This window comes from Gorilla gorilla, chromosome 17 (genome assembly GCF_029281585.2).
Source record: "Gorilla gorilla gorilla isolate KB3781 chromosome 17, NHGRI_mGorGor1-v2.1_pri, whole genome shotgun sequence".
Lineage (NCBI taxonomy): Eukaryota > Metazoa > Chordata > Mammalia > Primates > Hominidae > Gorilla > Gorilla gorilla.
In genome coordinates this window covers 22,469,364-22,488,830 of record NC_073241.2, presented here as the reverse complement: position 1 = coordinate 22,488,830, position 19,467 = coordinate 22,469,364, and the positions used below count along the sequence as shown (strand labels likewise).

The window sequence follows — 19,467 nt, the reverse complement described above, 5'->3', positions numbered from 1 at the left end:
CCAGCGCTGCCGCGGCGCCCCGGGGAAGGGCCGGCAGCGCCCCATGGCGCCCCATTCCCCCGTGGCCTGCAAGGCAGGGCCCGGCACCCGCGCACCGCGGCAGCCCCGGGCCGCCCGGGGTGAGGCACGCAGGGAGGGAGGCGCAGGCGGTGCGTCCTCAGCAGCCCGCCCGCCCACCCGCTCCACCTAATTATCTTGAAATTCTTTTGTTTCTTAGCCTTTTCCGCCCTGCAATGCCTAGCATGGTGCTTTGCATAGAGTAGGTGCTCGCTGAATACCGTACAACTGAAATTATTGAATTGAATGCCTACTGTCTTTACTATTTTCCTGTCAGTCTGTGCTTGCCTTAACCACGGACTCTCTACTTTTAAATCTGCAACTAATTCCTCATTGTTTTCTAAGGATCAAGTGAAGGGCAGCCACGCTGTTTACTTCCTATATTTTTTGTACTAAGATTTCCCCCAACCCCTTCTGAGAACTGGTTTGATTATCTGTGGCCTGCTATATTGCTTTTCCAATAGATAACTGGGTAGTTAAAATCCCCCAGCACCACCAGATCCTGTCCCAAGGCCACTTGGGTAAGTCGGCTGAAGAACAACAACAATCACATCGGTAATGGTGATAATGCCTTGGATTTTAATGGCGCTTTTCCTCCTAAGAGACCAAAGTGCTTCTGCATATATCATCTTCTCCGCTCCCACCTCTCAAATCCTCGTAGAGGCCAATATGATATCCATCGAATGAACGAAGAAATCAGAGCACCACACAGGAAGTGACAGAGCTGATTGTTCAGTTAGTGGTTGAGCTTGCATTGCATTAGGAAATATTTGCTTCTAACTCCACACCCACCGCCCTGCGCTTAGCCTGTGCTACACCATCAACTTCCTGATTTGAAATTTCATTTGCGAATGTGTACTCAGATTTTTATTAGTTCTGTCCTAGTTTTCACTTAATCCAGAGAGTTTAAAATTGTCGGCTGCCTTTTCTCAGGCCTGGAGATTCTTGTAAATAGTGTTAGTGGGCAGTGAGGCACCAGGTCTGTAGTTGCCTTTGCCTCAGCTGCTGTAATAAAATAGCATTTCTTCTTGTAGCCCCACATTCTAACTATGTGGGTTTCCAGGCTTGCTCAAGCAACAGAGCACCACCAAACAGTAGCCCTTTCAATAAATGAGCTAGGACTTGCATAAGAGTCCACTGGGATGACAGTAGGGGATGAGAGTAAGGTCCTGCAAGTCATTCTCCTACTTAAGACAAGTGAAAGGATTTTCTTCCTTGATGCTGCAGTTGCCCTTTTAATCCCTTATTTTGAATTGGTAACAGTGGGGATGAGTCTTTAATCTAAAGAGGAATATTGTTGTTATTAATGATGATGAAAAATAATTACCTCATCTAATCCTGTCAATGTCATGCCCTAAGAAGTAGGCACTATTAGTATCTCAATTTTTCACATGAGAAATTGGAGCTTTGGTAGGTTAAGGAAGAACCACAGGATCACAGAGTTAGGAAGTCTCCAAATGCATCCCCTTAACCATTAGTGCTATAGATGGTGACTGTTCAGGAGCCTGATTATCTCTATGAATCATCCTGGTATGACTCCTGGGGGAGGTTGCCCTCCTGGGAAAATTGCTATTCCCTGCCCCATCCAGACCTTTTATTTTTCACATAAAACACGCACATCCAGAATGGCTAGCAGGCATCCTCACTATAATAAGAGCTACATTTTGAGGCTCAGTGCTCGTCTTTGTTTCTGCTTGTTGGGGAAATAAAGGAGAGAAAAGATTTGATTCAAATGCATTGTTATGTGTATGTGTGTGTTTTCTCTTGGTAATTGGGTGTGCCTCTTAAAATCTGGGATTTGATTTAATTAATTGGTTTAAATTATTGCATGTATTTAATGTGGGTGGTACCCCAAAATTGGAGCCAAATTAGTTACTTTGTGTTCTTTAATACTTACAGACCTTCTGAACTCAATATAGATAATTATACAAAATACTACAGGCATAATTAAAACATATTAGGCTATCTGTGATGTTTATAAAAACAAAGAGTTATGTGGAATAGTAAAATTAATCATGATCATGATGACCAGTTTTTGAAAACCTACTATGAGTTAGGTGAATCTATACGCATCATCTCATTTACTTTTTAATATTTAAAGAATTCTACAATTAAAGGTGGCTCTCTACCTGTCTTACAGAAGAAGAGGCTGAGGCATGTCGAGTTTAAATAATTTGATTGAGTGAATTCAGATAGTTAAGTGAGCAGCAGAGGCTAGATGAGACAGAGAAGGGAGTGGAATCCTTATCCCAAACTTTTGATTGGCCGAATGTTTCTAGAAAGAGAGCAAAGGAGCCCCAGGGCTGACTGGACAGGCGGGAGAGTGGTGGATGACGAGCTGCTGGCTTTGTTTTCTTCCTGTGTGTTAATGAAAGAATGAAAGCCTGCTCCTCATGCACTCTGCGAAACTAGACCATCTGTGCTCCCTTATTACCCACACTTAAGCACACGTTATCATCCAAATACTTACTGTCAGTTTTTTTTTTTCATATTTCCTAAATTGTCCTGAAGGACTCAAATGGCACATTATGGATGTTCAGCTTTTATTTGACTGCTGTAGTATCGAATGGTAGGAAGAGGGAAGTGAAGTAGGATTTTGGAGTTACTCTTCTTGCTGAAAATTCAACTTGAAAAACCCTGAACTCCAGCTGAATAGATTACCCAATAAATTGTTTTATGCCCTAATCATCATGCCACTATGTTGTATTTCTTAGGTTCTTATTCAGGCTCAGGTCTTAGAACCTCGTTATCACAGTTCTCTGCACACAGCAAAGAACATCCTAGATTATCAGATCTAAAACCACAGGGAGCAATGCCCAGAACCAGCCAGGGCTTACATCAGCTAGGGTCAGAGTGTTTTTGACCCTCTGAGGCTCACCGTACCTGAATATGATTCCATTTGCACCCCTCCTCCTGTTTCCTCTGTGGGGAGGGCGCTGTGGAGGCCATAAAGCCTCCAGGGTGTTTCTCTCTCCCTCTTCCTAGAGAGCAGCATCTCCGTGGAGGTGGCCAGCAATGCCAGCGTCATCCTTGAGGGCAAGGACCTGCGCTTCTCCTGCAGCGTCCGCATGGCAGGCAGGCTGCAGGGTCGCTTCTCTGTCATCTGGCAGCTTGTGGACAGGCAGAACCGCCGCAGCAATATCATGTGGCTAGACCGGGATGGCACCGTGCAGCCAGGCTCGTCCTACTGGGAGCGCAGCAGCTTTGGGAGCGTCCAGATGGAGCAGGTGCAGCCCAACTCATTCAGCCTGGGCATCTTCAACAGCAGGAAGGAGGACGAGGGCCAGTATGAATGCCATGTGACTGAATGGGTGCGGGTGGTGGATGGCGAGTGGCAGATTGTTGGGGAGCGCCGGGCCAGCACTCCCATCTCCATCATAGCTCTTGGTGAGTGAGCGGTGGGACTGGCAGTGGGTCTGGCATGGAGACAGCTTCAGTGTCAAACACCTTATCCTGACTTTTGTCTGTCAGAGTTCTAGCAGGAAACTATGGCCAGTCTTTTACCTATACAGTTTGAAGTACTTTCCTTTATATCTATTTTGTTTCTTATAAGGGTTTAATTAATTAAGATAGTGCTAGCAAGGACTAAGGGACCCACAGTGGATGATGGGGCTCCTGAGGGATAGCAATAGCTGGAAGCTGTGACTACTCCTCATCTGGCTGGGAGAGAGTGATGTTATCAGAACTCCATCCAGGTTAGTGAAGCCACCCAGCCATAGTGGTGGCCCCAGGTGGAGGAGCATGGCCACTGCCAGCCTGGCCTTAAAGAGAGCAGAGTGGCTGAGCACTGTGTGGCATGTCTTTCCTGCCCTGCTGCTCAGGGGCCAGCCTTCCTGAAAGAGAGCAGAGAAGGGTATAAAATTATCTGTTGTCATTTATTTAGCATTTACTATGTTCCTGGCTAATCCTTAACACTTAAGCTTAGTTGTCCCATTGAATCCCCACCTAGCCAAGTGACAGACACTTTCATTTTATGGAGGAAACTGAGACTGAGACACATTAAATACTTTGCCTAAGGCTAGAAGTTTCTACTACCTGATGGGGCCCATACCTAACAAAGCTATTCCCTCATTAGCATGGAATGAAAAGATACCTTGAGATTTGCTAAAACCAAGGAAGATTAGATTTGCTTCTCACTGGGGTAAAGAGGCTTCTATCAACATTTATCTGCCTGGATATAAACAGTATATTAGATTTTAAATGACCAGTCTGTGACTTTGCTGGGAAAGAATTTTGTTATGTCAGGTCTTCCTGTTTATCAGGAGACATCAGTTGTCCTCAGCAACTTTATGTCCCACTCCCTGGGACTGTGTCACCACCTTCCTTGCAGGTCGGGATGGTGGTGCTTTTGGATACTTCCAGTAAAGACGGCAGCCCCGAGTGGTTTTTGTCCTTGACAGAGTCCTCCATTTTCTTACCCCTTTGAGATTAGAATTACATTTGTTTTCTAAAGCTTAATCCTAAAGATTGACCTGCTTTTTGCAGTAATTATATGGCTCAGATTTCCGTCTTAGAAACTTCCTCCAGTGATTGTGTTTCCTGATCAGCTCAGTTCCTGTGTCCATACTCAGCAACTATGTGGACCCAGTGAGATGGAACTTGGGGGACAACTTTTGGATGTCCAGTACTGTTTTTTTTTTTTTAACCATCCTGGAAGGTTGGGAATGTCCAATGAGTGATTAGAGTTAGTGAGGATTGTTTCTCTAGAAGTAATTTATGGTATCAGGTTATCCCCTGAGTTTTTTCTTACTCACCATATGTCTGGTGGTTCTCACAGCCAGGGGCACTGAGGGGCTCTGCCCTGGGATCTGGAGGCCAGCACTGTTCACCTGATCTCCACCACTGAGATACCTCTGGTTACAGCCATAATCAGGTGGCCCAAAGGACTAAACAAGGAAGAATGGGAGGGCACTCTAGATTAATTGAGGTTGTCTTTTCAGTCTAAAGTTAACAATGACACACATGAATTTTCATATCAGTATAATTAGATGCGGGTCCCAAATGTACAATGGGCCATTATGGCTGTTCAGTTAGAGCAGCTTGGGTGCTCTGTGACTGTGGCATGTGTCTGTGTCAGGACTAGACAAAGTCATTTGCTTGGGGAAGCTCTCTCCCCTTCAGGTGTGAGGCCAGGAGCACCTGGTGTGGGTCCTGTCCCTGAGGTTCTGTCCTACACCACCCTCATGCAACACCTACTACACACAGATGCACAGTGACTGTCAGAGATGCTTCATGTTTAAGGATGGGCCTCCGTGTCATAAACTTTTTTAAAGGGTATATAGAGATAGCCCATGAAATCCAAATCAAAGGTCCAGAGTTTTCAGCAAATTGTACCTACCTATTTGCCAACTTAACCTCCCCATAGAAAGCCAAAAGATTCATCCTGTGTCCAGTCTTTCACATTACAGTGTTTAAAGTACTTTTTTAAAATTTCTATTTCATTTTTTAACAAAATATTTGACAAAATATAGTATATCTCATGTGCCAGGTACTATTTGTAATATTTATAAACACTGATTTATTTAATCTTCACAGAGACTCATTTTACAGATTGGAAAACAGAGGCAGAGAGAAGTTAAGTAACTTTAATGTCACTTAGCTGGGAAGTATCAAAGGCTTGGCTGCTGGCTCCAGAGTCTGGACCTTTAACCACCGTGTTATGCTTTCCATGGGTAAAGTAACCTAAAAAGGCCCCTGGAATCAGTTACATGTGGTTGGAGACTAACTCTGTCATTGACTTACCAAATGCTTGATATTGAGCAATTTATCTAACCTCTCTCTGCATCAGTTTCTACATCTGCAGGAAGAGATGACAAGCCTGCCTGTTCTACAAGGTTGATTTGGGGATTCAGTGGAGCATGATGAGAGCAAAGCAGTTGGCACCATGCTTGCACCTAGATAGTGCTCAATAAATACTGGCTACTGTTAGCTTTATGATTGTGATCAATGTATGAATATTAAACAGTATTTCCCGGCTGAAGGAACTCTGAGGTACTCATATTGAGGAGTCAGTATTAGAGCTTAGCAGTGCTGCCTATTCAATAAGGAATATTGAGAGACCCACAGCCACTGAGACTGCAGAACCCTGCATTTAGGACAATTGTCCCACCCCACTGGAGGTCCCCACCTGCTCTGTTCTTGGATTTCATGAGGGACGTGAGAAAGGGACTGGAGGCCGACTCCATCTGCTTCCCTTCTCCGCACCAGTGCACTAAGGGACCAGGAAAAGAGGTGTTGGGGCTGTGTGGTTGTGTTTTCCTCCTGTGCAATGGAGGAAATTGGCTTTGGGGTTTTCTTTTCCTGTTTTCTCATGGAATCTCAAGATTTCTAGGAGCAACCCTGCCTACATGCAATCAGTCCCTGAGAGGATTGTGATGTCTAATTCCAGGGGAGGAGCAAATGCACGAGGATCTCATTGGGAAGGGTTAGGCTAGTGCTGTTCAGGGGGAATTGTGGTGGGCCTTTCTTTGGAGTCTTGGAAACTCTTGGACTGGGCTTCAGCAGGATAGTAAAAGCAACACTAGCCTGAGAACCCAAAAGGGGCCCCGAGAGCCTCTGCTCTACACTGCTTGCTTTGCCAGCTGCCCCATTGCTGATGTCATACTGCCCTGAGAAAGCCACATGCCTCCTCTGGTTGAATCTCTCTGCTCTCTCTCCAGAAATGGGCTTCGCAGTCACAGCCATCTCCCGGACACCGGGGGTGACCTACAGCGACTCCTTTGACTTGCAGTGTATCATCAAACCCCACTACCCTGCCCAGGTCCCCGTGTCAGTGACATGGCGGTTCCAGCCGGTGGGCACGGTGGAGTTCCATGACTTGGTGACCTTCACCCGGGACGGAGGGGTCCAGTGGGGGAACAGGTCCTCCAGCTTCCGAACCCGAACTGCCACCGAGAAGGCTGAGTCCAGCAACAACGTCCGCCTAAGCATCAGCCGAGCCAGTGACACGGAAGCAGGCAAGTACCAGTGTGTGGCAGAGCTGTGGCGGAAGAACTACAACAACACCTGGACACAACTGGCAGAGAGGACCTCCAGCCTGCTGGTGATCAGGCTGCTGCAGCCAGGTGAGTGCTGAGGACCTGTGGGCTATGTGCCCATGCTGCCTGAGCAGACGTGAGGGAAAAAGAAAAGTGTGCATGGAGCCCTTAGCATCACTTCCCCCTTTCCCAGCTCTTCATTTAGAGACATTGCAAATCAATAGGAAGTTTTAAGAATCATGCAGTGGACACTTGTATTTCCTTTCCTTGATAGCCAGTTGTTGTCTGACGGCATTTGTTTTCTTTCTCTGTGTGTATGTTTGTTGTTGTTTTTGAGCCATTGGAGGCAAAGCTGTGGACATTGGGACACTTCTCCCTAAGTACTTCAGCATGTAACTCCTAAGAACCTACCCACCCACTGCACCATTATCACACCCTTGGGGTTTTACGTTAGTGTAGTCCTATCACCTACATTTCCCCAGTTGTCCCAATCATGCCCTTTATTTTTCCCTTTCAGATTAGGATCCAACCAGGGATCACACATCACATTTGTTACCCTGTCTCTTTAGACTCCTTTAATCTAGAACAATTCCCTAACCTGTGTGTTTGCGTGTGTGTGTGTGTGTGTGTGTGTGTATGTGTGTGTCTGTAGACATGGACATTTGTGAAATGCACAGGCCAATTGTTTTAAAGAAAGCCCTTTTCTTTACTTAACCTCATCTCCTGTAATCCTCATACAATTATGTGGAAGTGATATCATTGTCTCCTGTTCATAGACAAGGAAATTCTGAGTAAAGAGGGAGGGTAATAGGCACCTATTGAGCATCTTCTTTGCATGAGGTGCTGCAGGTCAGTTATTCTATTAGAATTGCACAACAACCCCAGGAAAGATTTAAGTGACTAGCTTAAGGTCATGTACCTAGTGAATGGTGGAGCCAGGATTTGAACTCCGGTTGTCTTTCTCCCACAATGTTGCCTGCACCCAGGCCCTGTCCAGTTGTATGGGCCCTGAATTTGAGCTCCTTTCTCTATGGAGGCTGAGTCTGTCTCAAAGCGGATCATCAGGATGGATTAATTTGGAGAGCATTAGTCAGTAGGGCTTTCTGCAAACACTCTCGCCTTCATCAGGCTCTTCCGCTGACATGCGGGAGGAGTTAAGTACATGCAGCTCTTATGGTTTTCCTCCATCTGTCCTTGTCTCCTGCCAGGTTAGAAGCTGGTGGAGGGTGGAGCCCAGGCGGTAGGCTCCTGTGTTCCTTCCCTCACCCAGCCTATGCCTCGGCTAAGACATACCTGTGCAGGCAAGGGCAAGGGTTTGACTTTGCAAAGATGGTTGGAACGTCTTGCCAAAGGGATTTTTCTGTCCACTAACAGCCATGGTTAGGGCCTGACCTGGTCTTCCCGACTACTTTAGGTGGCCACAGTGTTGTTTTCATCAACATGAGGTTAAATAACGGTAACCTTTGGGTTTCTCCTTCACCTCTTCCAACCCCATAACAGAGTTCTGTTCTGTACCAGATTTGGAACAAGTGAGTTGTATAAATGATGAGACTGTTCCCTTGGCCAACGAGAGCCTAAACTTTGACTGACAAGAGGCCCAGAGAAGAGGCTGTCTTACTTAAGTGGATTTTCAGGTTAGTGGAAGGTTAAGCAGAGACCCCATTTTATGTGAACCCTTGTTGTGGAAAATGTCGACGTACCTACTTGCCTGCGTTATTGAGTGGGAAATTAGGATTGTAATTGCACCTTTTTTGGTCCCCTCTGGCTCTCAAAGTCAGTTTTCTGAGCAGCATTGCCCATCACATGGTTCTGCAGCTGTAGAAGGTAGAGGAGATGCTGACCTCAAGACCTTGTCTGACATTGCCTTTTTGAATCCATCCCTAGTATTTGCCTGTTTCTGGTACTACTTGGAATCTAAGACTGGAGTGCCTAAGGGAAGAATACAGAATGAGTTCATTGAAGGTTCTAATTATTTGGATTAATTTATGGTGTTACTAAAGGCAGACAGGGAAAAATATGTATGAAGTACCTCTTGGATGCCAGGTTTGTGCTTAGTGCTTTACTCATGTTTTCTTTTTTAAATTTATCCAACAACCTAATAATGTAGGTGTTTGTATCCCTATTTTGCTAATGAGGAAACCAAGGCTCAAAGTGGTCAGGAATCTTGATGGAGGCAAGCCAGCTGGTTAAGGGGCAAAACTGAGATTTGAACTGAGATTGGAGCCCAGGTATCTCTGACTTCCATAGAGCAAACATTTTCCTTTATACCATAATTGCCTCCTGGGTAAAGTAGCTGGAGGGTTGGGAGACCCCAGATCTGCTCTGAGGTTGTCTTTGTGTCTTGGGTGTCTCGAGTTGGTTTCTGTTGTGTTTTCACTGTAAAATGAGAATGAACAGTGGTTGGCAGAGGAGACTTATGAGTATCACTGTACTTGGGCTGTTATGAGGCCTCCACTTAAAGGTGCACAGTAATATACTTTTATGGTCCTTTGGAGGCTAGGAAGAGCAAAGGTGGGTGCTTGAGGCCGTGCAGGACTCCCAGAGGACAGCTGAGGCACCAGGAGAGTGCATCCCCTTAAATGTTACTGTCTCTCCTCTATTAAATATTTATGCATTTAGCACTTAATATTTTCCAGAGAGCTTCATAAGAGTTTTTACTCTTTCCTGTATACTTTGGTGCTGGTGCATTGATTTTGGGGAAATAGAAGTGGAAAAATACATGAGAGCTGACTGTGTGCTGGAGACTGTTGGACACTTGGTGTATATTATCTCACTTAATCTTCACTGCAACCCTGGGAGGAACATATTGCTTTCCCATTTTATAAATGAAGTAACAGAGGCTCTGAGAGGTTCTCAGTTCCTCAAATTAAACACCTAGTGAGTGGGGGAAGTTGGGATTTGAATCCAGGTGTGCCTTGTTTAAAAGTAATTGCGGTAGGGAGACTTTGACCTTTTTAAAGGCTATGCAATCAGAGATTCTTCTTTCTGCATTCAGTTAATGCTGTCCTTTACAGAAGAATTTTCTCCTTGTAGATTGATGATGTGGAGGAGTTATGGCACTAGCGTTACTGGTAGTAACAACAGTAGCAGCTGATATTCACTGAGCATTTCTTGTAAACCACTGGGAATGCTTTACACATAATAACTTAGTTCCTTGTTTCTTAATCCATGCAGTGCTGTGAGGCGGACCGTTTTACCCAACTTCACAGATGAGGACACTGACACAGAAGTTACATAAACTGCCCAGTGTGCCATAGTAAGTGGCAGAGCCAGGATTCAAGTCCAGACAGGCAGTTTGGCTCCAGAGTCCAAGTTCCTAATTTTATTATTTTATGTTCTAGACAAGTGCTTTTCTTCTCAGGAATCCTCTTTGGTACCGTATGCTTGTATTTAATGTTTCCTCTCTCTGGTTAACCACTCCTGATTTCCTAATCCCCTTTAGCAAATCCTTAAATTTGTTTTTTGGAAGTTGGGGTCGTAAGACACTGGTAGAGGTTCCTCAAGACACAGTTTGCTGATGGTGTAGAAGTTTTATCTTGTGCCTCTTTTAACCCCTGATTCTTCCAGCTTCTGCCACAAGGTGGCTCTAAGACCTGGGGATACCAGCGCTATCCACTCTTCTTTTGCTCTCCCTGCGTACCTTGTCCCTTAAAACATAGATTCTTAGCCCTGCTCTGGTGTCTTCCATAGAAGTGTCCCCTGCTACCCCCGTTTTAAAGAATATTGTGTTAAATATTCGTATTCCATCAGAATCAAATAGGAACCCAGGGACTGTTGACTCACTCATGCTGGTCCATTTACCATCAGCCTTCCACTGCTGTGATATCATTTATCACAGCAAGCTTCTTTGTGGTCTGTGCCCCAGACTCGTCCCTGCTGATCCTGCCCCCATATCAGTATTCATCAGAATCTCTGGTTGGATGGCACAGTTGACTTGTGGATCTGTTATTTGACCATGCCCTGTGTGTGCTTCCTGTTGCGTATGCACATCCCCAACAGAATCTTCAAGGAATGCCATCACTGTCATGTTGCCATTGATCTAGCTTCGTCTGATCCCCATTGATCACATAGTGTGACCCCTCAAGGGGTGCTTAGGCAAGACTTTCAGCCAGTTCACATATTTGATTGTTAGCTCTTAATCAGTTTTCTCTTTTAATTGTAAAGCATAATTGCCTTGCTTCCTTCTGATTTTCTTTAGCTCAAAACGCCCTCCAATTACACATCCCTAAATACAGAAGCAGTAAGAGGAATGTCAGCAGTCATTTTTCAAATGTTTACGACAATATCTTGGTTTGGCTATTAAAATTGACAAAGCCATAAACAAGCTCCCATGAGGACAGCCTCCAGTGGTGGAAAGCTGACTTGTCAGAGGGTGTATTCTGCTGGGATTTTACTGATGGGCACTCAGGATGAATATTTAATACCCTCTGGATGTTGCCAAATCGGTTTTCTTCTATTTCTTATTGCTGACCTGGCAGATTGGGATAGCGGAGGGCTTTTCTTTGACTTCCATGAGTCCAGAGCATGTGAACACTGGCTCTCCTTTCACATTCTGAGGGATGACTGCCCCATCCCTCAGAGGACTGGCCTCTGCCTTCTTTCATGGGAGTCTGGGGTTTTCCTTCTTCCATCCCAGGTGGCTTCTGCCTGTTGTCTGTGCCAAGATAGAATGGGCATGAGTGCAAGAGCCCTAAGAGGAGAGCCCAGCCCCTCCCAGATGCCTCAGGCCTGTTGTCATGGTAACACCGGGACACTTGTTATTGGCATCAACGAGCCAGGGTCACTGCCCTGCCTGCAGACAGGTAAGGCAGGGTAGGGCGCATCTGGGTAACCTTCATTAGCTATTTCCACCTGCAGACTCTTGCTGCTTTCCCCTTGCCCCTCCCTCCCTGTCTCTCTGCATGCATTGAGCACCTACTAAGTGCCAGGTTGCCATGCTGGTGAGGCTGCTGAGATGGGTGTGTCACATTCCTGCCTTGTGGGCTCTGTGGGAGGCAGGAGGCCTAGGGACAGAGGAGAGCAGAAAAGCATTACAGGTGTGGAGGCAGAGCCAGCACAGGGCATGAACACGGGGCAGGGGGCAGGGGGCGTGAGGAGGGAATGGGGTAGAGGTGAGGGTGGGAGGTTGGGAAGGAGGAGTGGAGCATTTCAGGCTCAGAGAAGAGTGTGAATAAAGATAGTCATGGAGGGTGGGAGCAGCATGCTTATCTTGAGATGACTAAAGCATGGGGTCTGGGAGGGGTTCACCCCCAGGCAAGCTGGCAGGGATCAAGAAGTCCCTTTTGTACATGGGAGCATGGGGTGAGGGTGGGCATATGTAATAGCTCAAAGCAAGGACAGACCAGACAGCCTCGGTTTGAATCCCAGCTCTACCACTAAGCCAGCTGTGTGACCTTGGGCAAGTGTCTTTATAAAATTGGGAATAATATTTATTTCATAGGATTGGTGAGGACCAAATAGTTAATATCTATAAAGTGCTTAGAATAGTGCTGAGCACATAGGACCAGATGAAAGTTTGCTAAATAAATAAGAACATCCTAAACTCAGAAATTAGGACTTTAGCTCATACCCAGATCATATACTCCATTTTTGTAATAATTTATAATATTCCCTTTACCCAGAAATGAAATTCATATACAACATAACATTCCTAATCATATCTTTAAAATTTGCTATACTGTCGTAGTTGTGGGATAAAGAAAATTTTTTTTATAAAGTAGTTCATAGTAAAATAATGTGTTTCAATGTGTAAATGCTCAGGACACCTATGCTAGGAGGCACAGTCACAGTCGACGCTGTCCCTAAATGCACACTAACAGTCACCGTATCAGACTTGGCACCATGAGCAGGACTGCCATCCTGACAGGGTTTCTGAAGTCCTGAGTAACTCTTGCTACAATTCTGAACAAAACAAAGGAAAATCCTCTCTTGACTGACCTGGCATATATTAAAACCATGCAAAATAAAAGTATTGTGATTATAGTAAAATGAAAGTAGGTTCTAGGCTCAGAGGCATAATTTTTGCCCACATGAATGTCATTTGAAAGTCACACAGGACACGAGGCAGAGTTTTGTTGCATGGAGTTGTCCCAGATATGATTTTACATCTTTAATGGCTTTATTCCATTGAATATATACCCCTCCCCAAATCAATATGGCAACCAGAGACCTGCTCGCAATTAGCTGCCTTATTGAGAACTGCTGTCATGGGCTGTGGGGTGGGCAGCTGTGGGCAGTAGCATGCCCCATTTGCCATTTAGGGAAATCCCCTGGCTGTGGCTAGGCCGAGAGGGAGGGAGTGTCATATGCAGGCCAATTATAAGAGCCTGAGAAGGAGATCATTGAGGGCCCAAATAGGGAATGGTCATGTGAAGAGAGCAGGGAGCCAAGGGGTGTTAAGGACAGAGGGACTCAGGGGTAGTAACAGTTTGACTGGCAGGCGCCTGTGCCACTGGCTTCCCATGCAGCTCACCCTGCATTCTTTCCTTGTCTCTCATCTGACTTGCTTCTCTCCACTTGAAACATCTCTCCTGCCGCAGACACTGGCCGCCTCTATCTCTAGCATTACTGTCTGTTGTCTTTAATAAAGAGCAGTGTCTTCCTCCCTCAGTGCCCATCTCTTTGCACCTGCCACTCTGGCTGCTGCTCACACCACTGCACAGAAACCGCTTTCTCCAGACTTACCGGCAACCACCTCAGCAGCACAGCTGTTGCTTCTCAAACTTGAATCTGCATCAGAATCAATTGGAGGGCTCATGAGCCTGCAGGTTGCTGAGCCTTACTCGCAGTTTTTCTGACTTAGCAGGTGCTGGCAAATTCCCAGGTGATGCTGATCTGCAGATCCATGGCATGCACCCTGAGGGCCACAGGTGGTCAGGATCAAGTACAAGCTGCAGGCCCCTTGCAGTGTGGCCGAAGCTTACCTTTCTAACCTCATCCACTACACCTGAGCACTTGCTCCTCCTTCAATAGAGTGCACAGGGTAGTTGTCATCTTTCTTCACTTGTCCCCTCTCTCTGGCGTGCCCTTTCACTCTCCTTCTCCACTTGTTTCTCAGGGCCTAGCTCAGAGGCCACATACCTTTTGAAATGTTCTCTTTTCTATCAAAATCAGAATTGCCCCTCCTTTTAAAAAGTAACCACATTTATTCAACTATTCATTGATTAGTTTAACAATGATTGGGTCAGAGTCCCTGCCCTGCATATGCTTAGAATTTTGTAAGAAAGAGAAGACTTTAAAAATTACCTTCGTTGTAAGGCAGCAGTAACAGCTATAGTGGAGCATAAGGGAATCCTTTATTGAAGAAATAAATGAGTTTTGAGTGAGAAGAGCACGCACAGAGTGGAATCCGAAGGGAGGGTAGGCTGGCTGAGAAAGCTGCTGCTGGTCTCCGCTGTGGAGTTCTTCCCTCTTCCTGTTGTCTCACCTTGAAACCACCCTACCCTGGCTTGTAACAAACGCAACAGCCTCTCCTACCATACAAAACACAGATCTTCCAAGTTTTAATCACAAGCCTGGGAAGGAAACTCTCCAGCTGCAGAAAGAAAGGGCCACTCCCTCAAAGCAGGGCCTGGCCCCTGGGGGCTGCTCTGAAGGCAGCTGCTGGCGTGAGCTGGAGCAGCTCTCAGACCCTCTTCCTGTCTCTTGCTGGATTCTTTCTTCCTCCTGCCAATTCACTGTTGGGGGTTAACCAAGCCTCACTCTTTTCTTTCACGTCCGCATTTATGGCCTCTCAAAGCCCGTTCACTCACACACCAAGTCCAGGGTTTCTCAGGCTTGAAGCTACTTGTGAATCACCTGGGGATCTTGTTAAAGTGCAGATTCTGACTTACTGGGTCTGGGGTGGGGCCTAAGAGTCTGCATTTCTAACAAGCTCCCAGTGCTGCTGGTCTGAGAACAGCATTTTGAGCAGGAAGATTACCACTTATGCTTGACAACTCCCAATCTAAGTGTTGAACTTTGAACTTGGGACAAGGCACAGAAACCAAAAAGGAATGAGAATAGCTAAAATTCACTGGGTGTTTGTTATATACCAGGTTCTGTGCTAAACTCTTTTTATAGACAATTGCTTTTAGTCTGCACAAAACTCCTAATGGAGATAGAGACATTGTTCTTATTTTGCAGATGAAAACACCTGTGGTCTCTAAGTGGGCAGGGCTCTCCTAGCTCTGTGGAGGAAGGTGGTGCACGCAAGCTGTACACCACCCAGGGCAGGGCTCTGGCAGGACATGGGAGGGCTCCCTAATTATATGTGGAGATTCCAGTCTCCCCTGTGCCTCAGGAAAGGTCCTACCTGCCCTGGAGATGTGGGAGGAAATCCAGAGCATAGAATAGGAGCTGACCCCTTGCCCACCTGTCAGACATGCACCAAATTTAAAAAATGCCTCTCTTTCAAACTTCTCAACACTTCACAATATTTTGACACGGGAAGGAAAAAAAAATGGAAATGCTTTGGAACATTTCTCTTCCTTGAATTCTTGTTCTCAGACCATGTGACTGAATAGAAGTTTACTCACAGGATTCCAGTTTAACATATGCAGTTACTATAGCAATTGAGGTTTCCTTAGTAACAGTTGCAAAAATAATCCAGTCCCAATTAATAATACATTTTAAACCTCTTTCTACTCCATGCTGAACAACCCAGTTTTTTTGGCCAAGTACCAGATAATTCAGGTGGTGTCATTTGCACTGATATAGATATCATTTGCATGCGGTGAATTGGGTTGGAAAAGAATGAAAAGGGAGCCGGTTGTTTCAAGTATTATAGGAATCCAATCTGAAAAGTCGACTGGCAAGTGAATGCAAATCTAACTTCCAGAGCTTGGGAGCTTAATGGTAAACCCTGTCCTGGATTCCTAGTGTGCCCTAGAGGACTTTCTGCATTTGAAGAAGGGAGAAGGCAGAAGATTGGACTTGCTAACAAAAAAGATGAACCCGGGAGGGTGGGGCCGTGGCACACAGGATTTCTCTCTAAGTGGTGCCTGGTGTGTTCTTGATGGCGTGAGAAGGTCTGTGGGTTTGTGAATTCAACAAGTCTTCCTGGAAAGAATGTCTGATTCACCGCCGGGAGATGCTCCGCAGTGTTGCTCAGTCATGGCATTGGGAATTGGACTTTGCCACACCTTGCCTTGCTAAATCCTTCCATCCATTCAGAACATTTGTCTGTGTGTTACAGGGAGACCAAGTGGCAGTCTGTGGCTTTCACAAGTTTTGGTTCTGTGATGCATGGGACTCAATCAACCCTTGATGCTGCCAAACCAAGCTTAAGCCAGCTGGCAGGCCAGGGTCATGACCAGTGGGCTGGGTCCTGGGTCTGGATGCAGTTCCTGGGGTTGAGCTGGACTAAAGAGACAAGAGTCTGACCAGCAGAGTGCTGGAGCCTGGCCAGGCATCCCTGCCCTGCCCCTGCCCCTGCCCTCCACACAAGCTCGGTTGGAGGAGGCCTAGGTTGCTGTCCCTGGGTGGAATCTGCACCTTGCCCCTGCTTTCTTTCTCAGCTGGGAAGTGGTTTGGTCCCTGTGGCGGAAAAACTAAGTGTCAAGAGAGTGGTGGAGGTGAAACAATGCTTGTGCTATTAGTTCCCTAAGAGGAACTTAGAATTGTTTTTTTTTTTTTTCATTTTTAGTAGCATGAGAGGCATGGGTGGGGGAATGCAGAGCCAAGGTTAATGATGATAGGGTGGGTGAGATCTCAAATCACCTTCCTAAGATGGATTTCATTAGACCTTGGCTTCTTGCCACTGGCAAGGTGAACATCGTCATTAATTAGCTGCTGGGGAGGCGCTCCACAGGCTGCCCTCTTGTCTGTTTTTGGAGCGGGACAGTGAGGAGAAGGGAGGATTGCAGTTGGCTTTGCCTTGCCCCGTGGTTTACTGTCTTCTCAGCCTTCTCTCTCACTCCCCTAGAGGAAGCCGCCTCTCCCTGCCCCCGCAGCATCCTCTAATTACCTGTTGCCGTGTTTCTCCAATGTGCTCTCATTCGCTCACCCACTCATTCACCTATTTCAGCAAACACTGATCAAATGCTTTCCTGGCCCAGGTGTTGTGCTAGGCTCTGGGGGTGCAGCGATAAGAATGTCTGCTAGGCCTTCCGCCCCATGAGGGCTGGGACTCTGGCTTACTCTTCAGGGCATCCCCAGCACTTAGCATCCTGTGGGAAACTGAGTGGGCACTCCGTAAATACTGGTTGATTGAGTGGAAAGAGCTTGATCCCGGCCCTGGGGGAGCTCACCATCTAGGATATGGGAGAGAGATGTGAGGACACACAGCCCAAAGACATATAGAGGGTGCTGAGGAAGGGTTTGGAGCCCAGGGGGATGGGAATGAGGGATAAGTGGAGAGAAGGGTGAGGGTGGGAGGTGGCAGAAGGAGACTGGCAGAGAGGACAGAAAGGGCAAAGGCCAGCACTCAGGGAAACTGCACCAGGGGTGTGCGCCTGTGGAGGGTGCCTGAGGGTGAGTCGTGAGAGATGAGTCAGGACACTTGGGTGAAGGCCAGATCCTGAAGGGACTTTGTGCTGTGAAAAAGAATTGTTTCTCTCTAACCTGTAAGTAGTTCAGAGCCATTAAACTTTTCAAGCAGAGACCTGATATAGCTAGATTTGTACTTCAGCAGGATCACCCTCAGAGGCCCTGTGATGGTGGGCTGTGCAGGCAGTGGATAGGGGAGAGATGGTGAAGGCCTAAGCCAGGCACATGGCAAGGAGGAGACAGGGAAGGGTATTTAGCGGTGGCCTGGGCTCCGTGCTGCCTTCCTCACACTGAAGCCAGTCGGTGTTAAATCCCCCAGGAACTGTGCTGGAGGAAAACTGACTCAGAGCCTCAAGGTGGATGGGCCACGTTTCTGGGAGTCTGTGGTGATTCTTGTGTTCCCCTTTCCTTTGCAGTGACAAAGCTGCAGGTGAGCAAATCGAAGAGGACCCTCACCCTGGTGGAAAACAAGCCCATTCAGCTGAACTGCTCAGTCAAGTCTCAGACCAGCCAGAACTCCCACTTTGCGGTGCTCTGGTACGTCCACAAGCCCTCAGATGCCAACGGCAAGCTTATCCTGAAGACTACCCACAACTCCGCCTTCGAATACGGTACTTACGCGGAGGAGGAGGGCCTGAGAGCCAGGCTCCAGTTTGAGAGGCATGTGTCGGGGGGCCTGTTCAGCCTCACCTTCCAGAGAGCCGAGGTCAGCGACAGCGGCAGCTACTACTGCCACTTGGAGGAGTGGCTGCTGAGCCCCAACTACGCCTGGTACAAGCTGGCAGAGGAGGTTTCTGGGCGCACAGAAGTCACTGTGAAACAGCCAGGTAAGGCCGCAGGGCACGGCTGTCCTGGGCCAGTGGGTTTAGTGCAGAGACTGCCTGGGGGTGGGTGGGGCTCTGTGGGGCTGGTGTGGAGAGACTGTCTGCAAGGTGCATGCTGAGTGTGGGTGCAGGTACACAGACCATCACCCTAGCACACTGCAATCCCATCCATTTTACCTGCAGTGGGTCCTGATGCTGACGGCAGACTCATGGAAGCATCCTTGACCCTGCTTCTGTGGATAGCATCTTCACCAAGGAGCAGGGCAGCTGTGGTTAGCAAAATGTGGCAAGGCAGGGTTCATGGCAGCTCCTGAATCTTCTTCTGGGTTTGCAGTTTGCACCCTGAATCTTGGGCTGACACCAGCTCCACACCCAGAGTTCCTACCTAGAAGGCATTTTCTGGTCTTATGCATCTGCATCCCCCTTCTTCCTTAGCTCGCAGCCCAGCCCAGACAAGCCTTTCCTGTCTCCAAACTGAATCATTCCTCCTCTGGCCCTTCCTCGACCCCATGGTGTAGCCCTTATTCCTCTCCCTCACAGGTGGCACTCAACCTCTGCCAGAATGCTTCCAGGGAGGGAGAGCTACTCACTCTGCAAGCCTCAGTTCCACTTTTGGGCAGCTCTGATTGTTGAAAAGTTCACTTTCCTGTAATTTCCCTTTTGAGATCTGCCCATGGAAAAAACAAAGAGAAGTCTGCGCCATTTCCTTTCAAATACATGAAATGTATGCCCCTTCTCTGTTAAAAATCTCTAGTTCTTTCAACTTCTCACATAGTGTAGCCTTAAGTGCCTCTCCATCCCTTATTCTCACATCCCTACAATTCGTTGTTGTCTCTGCCTGTCCTTCCTGATGGGCCATGGAGGGTGCTGTGTTGCCACTCTTAGCCTTGCTAAGAGTGACAATTCTGGCAGGCTGCAGACCATGTGTGGACCTTGATCTGAGGGCTTAGAGGCTTCGACCTGCCAGCACTGTGGGGGCACCCACCCTATCTCATCTCATTGAACGGGGCAGAGCAGGTGAGGGCATGATGGACGGATAGGCCTCATCCCCCTGCTTCCGTTGCCTGGGGTCCTCGGTCAGCCTGTCTGCTCAGACCCCTGAAATTGGGGGTTGAGGAAGGACCCTCCTGGATCACGTGACT

General features: G+C 47.1%; 1 protein-coding gene across 1 annotated transcript in view; it reads left to right on the top strand.

Moving 5' to 3' along the window:
- Positions 1 to 43: 43 nt before the first annotated feature.
- Positions 44 to 19,467, top strand: part of LOC129528440 (immunoglobulin superfamily member 3-like) — a 26,312-nt gene continuing 6,888 nt past the window's right edge. Inside the window, exons 1-5 of the mRNA XM_055368837.2 lie at positions 44 to 119; positions 522 to 578; positions 3,043 to 3,444; positions 6,717 to 7,121; positions 17,918 to 18,328. Of these exons, the coding sequence (XP_055224812.2) occupies positions 44 to 119; positions 522 to 578; positions 3,043 to 3,444; positions 6,717 to 7,121; positions 17,918 to 18,328 (1,351 nt within the window). The remainder of the gene's footprint in view (positions 120 to 521; positions 579 to 3,042; positions 3,445 to 6,716; positions 7,122 to 17,917; positions 18,329 to 19,467) is intronic.